The sequence below is a fragment of the Pinus tabuliformis genome, chromosome 2_2 (genome assembly GCF_031772625.1).
Source record: "Pinus tabuliformis cultivar Carrire ecotype Pingquan chromosome 2_2, CPIR1, whole genome shotgun sequence".
In the NCBI taxonomy this organism is placed as follows: Eukaryota; Viridiplantae; Streptophyta; class Pinopsida; order Pinales; family Pinaceae; genus Pinus; species Pinus tabuliformis.
The window spans coordinates 1,034,569,989-1,034,580,359 of record NC_142300.1 but is presented as its reverse complement, the minus strand read 5'-3'; the positions used below and the strand labels follow the sequence as shown (position 1 = coordinate 1,034,580,359).

Sequence of the window (10,371 nt, the reverse complement as noted above, 5' to 3'; positions counted from 1 at the left end):
TGACTCAAGAGCACTATATTAAATGGGGCTAAGGCACGGAAACACGGCTCATCGTTATGCGAACAACAACACTGCTCATCTCTATGGGAAAAATAATTTGTTGGAGTAGTATGAATTTATTTGAGCAGTATGTGATTGTTAGGTACCAAACAAATCTATTCTTCGTTAAAGACAAGCCAATAAGTTCAATATACTTTAAACATATATGATAGACTCAGTATCATAGTGAATAATATACTTAACGGTATATTCTACTTTTGTTAAAACCTAGTACAGGTGACATATTTAATCCCAAAACTTAAATTCATGTGTATGATTGAGTGATAGTGGCATGATCACTATTGGCATAATATTAGATGGATATTGTTGCAACGACATGACATAGGAAAATGATTGTTAAATAATGGCACGTGAACAATATGACATTAAAAAAACATATATTGATTTTTATTTTTTATTTGTTAAAAACTAAGTAAAATATATGTATCTATAGGATATATGTATGAATAGGATACATAAAGGGAAAATTTATAAGATAAAAAAAAAAAAAAAAAAAAAATTTCATAAAAATAATTAGAGGAGAATACTAAAAAAGAAACCAATTTTAATAGTATAGGGGCTAAATTTTTGGGACTTGAAAATTTTTCAATTAAACTGTAACTGTATCAAATCCAATTCCAATTTGAATTCGAATTAACTGGGTAACTATGGTTTATATACAAATATTCCTATCAACAAAAAAAGTTTTTGGTTGTTGAAATCAAAACGAATATATTCCATATATACCCACGATAATACTATTAAAAATTAAAATAATAACAATATTATTAATTAATAATAAACATAAAATTTAATATTAATATTCTATTAAAAATTAAAAATAATATGAGAAAATTATCAATATTATGAATGAAGTTAATAATTTTAATAAAAATAATATTATTTTTAATATTAACTATAATATTAAAAAATCTATTAAATTTTACTTATTAACTTTATTTATAAAAATTAATTTGTATATAAATGATGTTAATTTATATATAAATAATAAAATTTACACATATCAACTACATATGTGCTAATTTAATTGAAGTGTAGAAAATCTAACCCTACGTTAGAATCATGAAACTTCAATGACTCAATTCAAAATCAGTTATTACTCGTGTAAACCGGACTGACTCAATTCAAAAGCATTTATTCATCGTGTAAAAAGTTTAGTCGATACAACACTATGTAAGATAAATTGCAGGGTTATATATAACATGTTGTCTTATCTTAAGATTAAAAAATGCGAATAAAAAAGCGCCTTAACTTCTCCTCTAATTTTATATAGGTATATGTGAAGTACTTTTATATTATTTGGTGATATTTTGAAGTTGTAACCACAGTTCAAATAGTTTTGCAGTACTTATGTTTTTAAGTTGTAACCACAGTTCAAATAGTTTTGCACTTTGTTGAAATTTCTTGAATGATCAGATAAATACAAAATGAACAAAAATATAGCGAAGGAATTAACAACTACTAGACAGGTCGAAAGGGTACAATGAGTAGCAATGTACACAAAGGGGGAGCCTTTAACACCGCGAGGATGCCTGTGAAATAAATAAGCTGGCCTTGTGTGGAGAAATTGTGACACGAAATTGTGCAACCCAGACGTGATAGAGGGGGTGTGTCCGATTAGTAAATGAAAAAATATGTATACTTTGAAAGGAAATTGTAATAAATGATGTAGAATATTATTATTATTATAATTACAGGATGGTTAAAAAATTATATTTTTTTAATGGTATGATATACGTAATCATAAATTTTCATTTAAAAATTATAATTGACATCATGGTCATTTCTAGGTTACTATGTTAAAATTCAAAACTATGTCTTCTACAATCATGAAATATGAAATATCAATACTTGAGGATAATAAATGTCATCAATCATGTATTACAGACTTTATTTTGCATTGCATGTATCTACTATCTTCATTTGTATCATAGTTTCCAAATTCACCTGTATTGATAAAATAGAAATTGAAAATATGGCAGTACTTTCGATTTGATCGAACTTTTAATCAAATACCAATAGAAATTCAAGTATTGTGGTGGTTTTTTATATTTACGTGACTAGTTTAAGCCCTCAATTAAATAACGGAGTGTACTAGTATGAGCTTGGTAGCCATTCATGCCAAAAGTATGAGAGAAGGTAAAGTATGAAGAAAAATATTAACGATGATATTTATTCATCAATTAATTATGTCATGGTATTATATTAATAAATCTATTTGTTCATATTTGTTCGTTTTTCATATGGAATGAACTCTTTTTTAGAGAAAAAAATCGAACTTTATATTAAAAGAAATAAAAAGTTACATAGTATATGAAATTAAGAATTCATTTTTGCTGTATGATTGCAGATCATAGAGCCCACAAGATGTAAAATATACAATTTTGTCAAAAGAAAAATGCGAAATGTGCTATTCCTGAAATCAAGAAAGCAAGAAGAAAAGAACCAAATAATCCAGCTGGCCTAAGCTTTCCTGCCCTTCTTCTTCTCCACTCTTCGCCAACCACTAGTTTTGGGAGTGGAATCAATAGTTACAATTTAGTTTTCCATTATGTTCGTTGGTTGTTCCTTGTCTAAGTCTGATCCTTCGGAGTCGTGAGTTCGTTTGATGCCACTTACATCCAGTTGAAGTTCTTGTTTCTTTTCCAAATTGTTCTCTTTTTGTGTATTGTCCTAAACTTTTTGTTCATCTTCTTTTGCATTGTGTTATACATTCTTTGCTGTGTCTACCTTCGTCACCAAAGGTTTTGTATTTTTCCATCCTTTCAGCTTCCTCTGTTGTTGCTTACTCCTATTGGGGTGTGTGGGCATGCACTAAGCAAGTGACCTGTTTTTTGACATCCACGACATTGGAATGCTGTGTTTTCATAGTCCAAGGGTTGTGTCCACTGTGTATTATTGAAATTCAGGTTTATACTTTCTTGTAGGCCTTGGTCGAGGCCTACTTCGACGCATATTCTGGCAAAAGTAAATATTCCTTTTATGTGTCTCTCTCAATCAATATTTATGTATTTGCCCAAGGTATCTCCAGTAGTGACTAAAGCCTTTTGATGCCAAAAATGTAAAGGGAGGTTATGAAACCTAACCCAAACTGAAATCTTTGATACCACCGTTGTGTTGGCATCGAAATCTAGAAACCATGGGGTGATGAATAGTCCAGAACTGCCCCAGAACCATGGCCCTTGGTTGAGAACAATATTCATTTCCTATTCTATGTAAAATCTTACTATGAAAAACCTTTGGGGTATAAATAGATTTCACAGTTTGTTGTCCAAACCATATGGATCTAGTGATGCAATACGTCAAATCTGGGCCAAAAACCATTAAATCTGCAAATAACTGCAGATGTGTGTAGATCTCAGTATATAGCTTTTACCTCAGGTATATCGATAGTGAGAGATGGGCTCTCAAGTTTTTTTTCTACAATGTAGGGCCCCCAGGGACTCAATGGCAGCTGTGGGAATGGTTTTCCCTTTTCCCTTGACTGCATCCTTGAAAGACCCTATGTTCTTCGAGCTAGTTCCAAAACATCCACACCGCAGATGGAAGTTGATGGTGATGGTTCAATCTGATATTATGTTGTAATCCTGAAGAGTATCATTGTGCTATAAACTGTGTCCCAGATAAATTAGATTTTGTGCATGAGCTGGTATGCCGAGGAAGCTTTGTATTTTAAATCGCAGATCCCGGATCTTGCAACCTTGACATAGCCTTAGGCAGCGGTGCCTGACGTCCAGTGTTTTGATAAAGATCTATGTATGGTCCATGATTATAGGATCTGTCTCCGTCTATGGCTAAACTCTTTCTATTGCCCAGGACTAATTGTTGTAGGACCTTAGTTCATCCCTATTTCGTGGACATTTTTCAGTTTGGCATTTCAGATATGCTAGATCTTGGCAGATCTCTTTTTTATGAGTCAGATCAGTTAGATCAATGGCAGATCTGGGGTATTTATGCCTTCCCACAGTGGAAATGAGCAACCCGGCTCCTTGCAGCAATCTCCCAGGGGATGTAGTAGCAGATCCGGAGAATAGGTCTGTGTATCCAACGTTGTCGGCGTCGATAGCCCCATTTTCCCATCCCTTGTAGCTCTAAGAAACCGGTGTTTTTGGGCGTTGTTGTAAGAGGCTTACCTTAGCCCCTTCTGCAATGGCCATGGACGTTGTGGCATCTTTTAATCCATGTTTCAAACCCTTGCATCCTCCATAGTCGAGGGTCTTTGTAGATATGGGCACATGGGGGTTCCTGGCGTAGTCATGAGTAGCGAGCATTGCTCCTACTCGGCTTGGGCTCCCGGAGAGCTTGGGCACACCGAGATCTACTGGCCTGACCCGGATCCACGATGTAGGATAGTTGGGAGAGCTCACGCCTGAAATCGCCATTTAGCTAAGACTCTTCTTCCTCTCATGAAGAGAATCTGTTGTTAAAATTTGAAATCAATATGGAATGAACTTATTTTTAAGTATGCATTTGATTTTTTTTTATTTTTTAATCAAAATAAGGTATTATTATTTTCTGTAAAACTATAAAATTATATAATTTTTTGTTTTATGTAATTTTATTGAAAATGAAAATACAAAACTTTGATCTTTAATGTAATGATGTAATGTTGTTACAAACATAAATTTGATTTTTCATTATTGATATAGAATAAGAATGTTTAAAACACAATTACTAGGTTGGGGCTCTCTTATTAATTTAAATTTGATTTTTCATTATTGATATAAGACATAAATAATTAAAAAATAATTACTAATCTGATAACTTTTTAGAGAAAGTCTCTATTACTATGATTTTCATTTTTGATTTGTTAAAACCTAAGTAAAATATATGTATCAATAGGATACATAAAGGGAAAATTTATAAGATTAAAAAAAAGAAAAATTTCATAAAAATAATTAGAAGAGAATATTAAAAAGGAAACAAATTTTAATAGTATAGTGGCTAAATTTTTCGAACTTGAAAATTTTTCAATTAAACTGTATCGAATCCAATTCCAATCCGAATTCGAATTAACTGGGTAACTATGGTTTATATACAAATATTCCTATCAACAAAAAAAGGGTTTTTGGTTGTTGAAATCAAAACGAATATATTACATATATACCCACGATAATACTATTAAAAATTAAAATAGTAACAATATTATTAATTAATAATAAACCTAAAATTTAATATTAATACTCTATTTGAAAATTAAAGATAATATGAGAAAATTATCAATATTATGAATGAAGTTAATAATTTTAATAAATATAATATTAATTTTAATATTAATTATAATATTAAAAAATTTATTAAATTTGACTTATAAAATTTAATTTGTATATAAATGAGATTTATTTATATATAAATAATAAAATTTGATGTATTCGACCTATATCAACTAGGTATATTAATATGGCTGTGCTAATTTAATTAAAGTGTAGAAAATCTAACCCTACGTTAGAATCATGAAACTTCAATGACTCAATTCAAAATCAGTTATTACTCGCGTAAACCGGACTGACTCAATTCAAAAGCATTTATTCATCGTGTAAAAAGTTTAGTCGATACAACACTATGTAAGATAAATTGCAGGGTTATATATAACATGTTGTCTTATCTTAAGATTAAAAAATGCGAATAAAAAAGCGCCTTAACTTCTCCTCTAATTTTATATAGGTATATGTGAAGTACTTTTATATTATTTGGTGATATTTTGAAGTTGTAACCACAGTTAAAATAGTTTTGCAGTACTTATGTTTTTAAGTTGTAACCACAGTTTAAATAGTTTTGCACTTTGTTGAAATTTCTTGAATGATCAGATAAATACAAAATGAACAAAAATATAGCGAAGGAATTAACAACTACTAGACAGGTCGAAAGGGTACAATGAGTAGCAATGTACACAAAGGGGGAGCCTTTAACACCGCGAGGATGCCTGTGAATTAAATAAGCTGGCTTTGTGTGGAGAAATTGTGACGCGAAATTGTGCAACCCAGACGTGATAGGGGGTGTGTCCGATTAGTAAAGGAAAAAATATGTATACTTCGAAAGGAAATTGTAATAAACGATGTAGAATATTATTATTATTATTATTATTATAATTACAAGATGGTTAAGAATTCATATTTTTTTAATGGTATGATATACATAATCATAAATTCTATTTAATCCGTAAAGGTCGGTCCTGTTATTGTCACAACATTTCCCCTGCGCGCGATCCATAATCAGTCTGGACATCCGATTGACACTAAACAAATAGAACGTTCAGTGAGGGACGACATGGCATGCAATTCTCTTTCCTTATTGAGAGGTGGGCATGTGAATCCGGGAGGAGGGGTAGCGCCACATTGAACAAAAAGATCCAGAGCCAATGGTAGGGTGACATTGACGTTGAGTAGCTTGAGGCGGATAGTTGTACAGAAGCACAGCGCTGTCTCCAACTCCGCAACGCCTTGTAGAGTGGGCAGCACTGGTTGACAACAGGGTCACCAATGCCTAAGTGCACCAACCCTCCCAACAAATCAACGCACACTCCCACTTTCAATGCATCCAAAGGACATGATGAGGTTCCTCCTCGTGGGGGGCTACTGCTGGTTCCCGGGACACTAGGAGGTCCGCCCGATCGCCCACCCGGAGGGCCACTGCTAGGAGGTGTAGCAGCAGGAGGACAGTCACACCCACCAACTAGGATGGGCATGGTGGTTGCAGTACTAATCGTAAATGTGAAAAGCATTGCTACAGCCTTTCCCCTCTCCAAGCAAATGCGATGTTCGTTCCTTATTAGAAATGAATATGAAATTGAATGAAAAAGAAGGAAAAGAAAGAACCAAATAAGGGAGTTGCTTGTCCCTTATTGGAAATGAATATGAAATTGAATGAAAGAGAAGGGAAAGAAAGAACAGAATAAGGTAGTAGAGGTTGCAGAATATGGATTCCATAGCCGCTGTGGTAGTTTCAAGGCGCAATTTTCTTAATTCAGTATATTATTGAAGAAAATCCTCATTGAAAACCCGCAAGCACTCCACATGGCGTCGGAAGCGGAAATCGTTCTTCCAGAAAGCTTCTGAAACATTTCGGGAAATAAAGATAATAAACTAAACGTCGGTATTTCTGTGTATTTATGTTGGTTTTATATTCAGAGGAACATGAATATGTTAATAAAATATGCGAAGTTTCACATTGCGATTAGCCATGGTCTCATTAAGACAAATGAGTACATCTGATTGTAGTCATAATTTAAAATTCAACGATAGTGCAAAAGATGCGATAAAATATTATTATCAACGCTGTGCTACATTGCTCTGCTCATCTCTCATAAAACCAATGAAGGAAATCATTGGTCCTCTTTCTTAAAGAAACAAAAATAACAAAACGCAGCACATATTCTATTTAATCCGTAAAGGTCGGCGGTTGTTGTCACAACATTACATTTCACCTGCGCGCAATCCATAATGAGTGTGGACATACGATTGACACTAAACCATTAAAGGAAATATACGGCAGTGAGGGACGACATGGCATGCAATTTGCCTCCCTAATTGAGAGGTGGGCATGTGAATCCGGGAGGACGGGTAAGGCCGCACTGAACAAAAAGATCCAGAGCCACTGGTAGGATGACATTGACGTTGAGTAGCTTGAGGCGGATAGTTGTACATAAGCACAGCGCTGCCTCCAACTCCGCAACGCCTTGTATGAGTGGGCAGCACTGGTTGACAACAGGGTCGCCAATGCCTAAGTGCACCAACCCTCCCAACAAATCCACGCACGCTCCCAGTTTCAATGCATCCAAAGGACATGATGAACTTCCTCCGCCCGATCCACCACCTGGGGGGCTACTGCCGCTGCCCGGGACACTCGGAGGTCCGCCCGATCTCCCACCTGGGGGGCTACTGCCGCTGCCCGGGACGGTAGGAGGTGTTGCAGCAGGAGGAGAGTCACAAGAGAGCACTAGCATGGGCATGGTGGTTGCAACACTAATCATAAATATGAAAAGCATCGCTGCAGCCTTTCCCATCTTCAACCAAATGCGATGTTGTCCCTTACCCGAAATGAAATTGAATGAGAGAGGAGGGAAAGAAAGAACCGAAAAGGCAAAATAAGGGAGTTGCATGTTTGAGGTCGCAAGATATGGATTTTATAGCAGCTCTGGTAACTGTTTCAATGCGTAATTTTCTTAGTTCTATATGTTATTGTAGCAAATCCACATTGCAAAAGTTCAAGCACTCCAGAGGGCGCCGGAAGCTCAATCGGAAACTGTATCTAGTCCTCTCTCCACGTTTTATAATAATCTTGCAAAGTACAAATTTCCATGTGATCCTGGAACTCTTCCGTGGATGACATCTTCCACCTGAAATAAGATGCGTTCACGTGAAATCGACTCGAAGATAATTAATTCAAAGTCTCACGCGATACCAAAGCTTCTGGAACATTTCCGGAAATAAAGAGAAAGAAGTTCGTATATGACTAATTTGAAAAGCGCACGTTATTCACTTTTGTTTCGTTAGCACATTCTTTTTAAACAAGATCAACTCAGGGATGAGTTAATATAATTTTGCCTTGTTCATATAACATTCTTACATATGTATATGTGCAAAATTTATGGCAGGGATCCTCATTATTACTAAATTTTTCTATTAACTCTGTTTTATATACAGCATTTTATGGTAAGTGATCTTATTTTTAAAAAATGATGTTTGTTAAGTACTCTTATTGGGCTAAAATTGATTAAGAGCACTATATAAATTGGGTAAGGCATTGAAACACTGATCGTTGTTATGGAAAGAATAATACTGCTTATAGTTATGGGAAGAACAATTTGTTAGAGTAGTATGTGATTGATAAAGATGGTATATATTTTAATCAAGATATAAATAATTGGATTATAAGAGAAATATGGTCTATTCTCAAAGTTAATATTAACTCATTATTGTCATTTTCATATAATATATATCTATACTGATTTTTTACTTTCTATTATTTTTTTCCTTTCTTTCATTGGTGTCACATTTATGGTTTTATAGGTGTCGAATAAAAATAATAGTATAGTGTCTTCATTAAGGTTTAATCAGTACGAAAAGAGTTAAAAGTTTGCTAAATAAGTGGTTTTTATATAGTTTCATAAGAACAAAATTCATTTATGAAAGCAAGATAATCTCGGGAGAATGATTAAAATAATCGCATACATCTATGTTCTAAGTTAGTGGAATGGACCTATCCAAATATGATGTAAAACAACACTAGCAAATTAAACATTCATTGTGGTACTTCTCTCTATGAGTGTAAACATAGCTTAGCATATGCATCCTAATGCAAATGGTGAGAGATCAAAAGTGGTTACAATGGAAGTACATGAGTTCAAATCAAATTAATGATATCGTAACAGAGATAACCAACAATATGTGTGTGTAGCTACGGAACCCAACAATATGCATGTATAGTTACGAAACTGCTGTTGCGAGAACCCCCCATATTCTTCTTTTGGAAGAGATATGGGGACCCTCCATGTAAATTTTGGCTAAATCGCTTTTATTTTGTGTGCTTTGGTTTATTTTGTGAAATTGTCAATTTGTTTGAATATTTATTTTAACGATTCCATAGCTTGTGGCTTGTTGACAACTTCCCAGCGGCTCAAATTTTTGGTACGATTTCACTGCCTAAGATTTAAATTTGTATTTTATTAGATTTTTATAATTTGTAAATAAAATTAATTTTAATGTATTTAGTTAAAATAATTATAATTAATGAAATTAATTATATTTAATTAAATTAATTAATAAAAAATAATTTGTAAATATTTTTAATTATTTATAAAGTCTCTTTGATCATGATCAACGATGATGGTGGACCATCGACAATCATGGTGAACCATGTTTTATAAAATCAAACATCATCAATCATGGTCAAGCGTGGTTGAATGTTGCATTGAGACAAAGATTGTCTCGATATGAAAATCAAACATGGTCAAACATACTCCAACGCCACATTGTGACAAGGATTGTTAAAATATGAATATCAAGTATTGTCAACCATGTTTATTTTGGTGTTTATGATATTTATCTGAGGGTTTATATACCTTGGGTTTATAATATTACTCCATTGGGTTTAATATTATTCCCTTGGATTCTTAATATGTTGGGGTTCTAGTATTAGTCCTTGGGTTTATAATATCAATCCCTTCAGTTTATGATTCCTTTGGGTTTATAATATCAATCATGGTCAACCATGGTCAATCATAGCCAACCATGGTCAACCATGGTTGAATGACACATTGCGACAAATATTATCTCAATATGAAAACCAACCATGATCAACCATGGTCCAACG

General features: G+C 33.6%; 1 protein-coding gene across 1 annotated transcript; it reads right to left on the bottom strand.

Annotated features, from left to right (window-relative positions):
* Positions 1-7,582: 7,582 nt before the first annotated feature.
* On the bottom strand, positions 7,583-8,062 carry LOC149196886 (36.4 kDa proline-rich protein-like). Its single transcript, XM_089408477.1, has one exon. The coding sequence runs from the start codon at positions 8,060-8,062 to the stop codon at positions 7,583-7,585; it is 480 nt and encodes a 159-aa protein (XP_089264603.1).
* Positions 8,063-10,371: the final 2,309 nt, after the last annotated feature.

Bases quoted from the DNA above. Each gene is read 5' to 3' on its own strand.
- LOC149196886 (XM_089408477.1), bottom strand. From the start codon at position 8,062: ATGGGAAAGGCTGCAGCGATGCTTTTCATATTTATGATTAGTGTTGCA.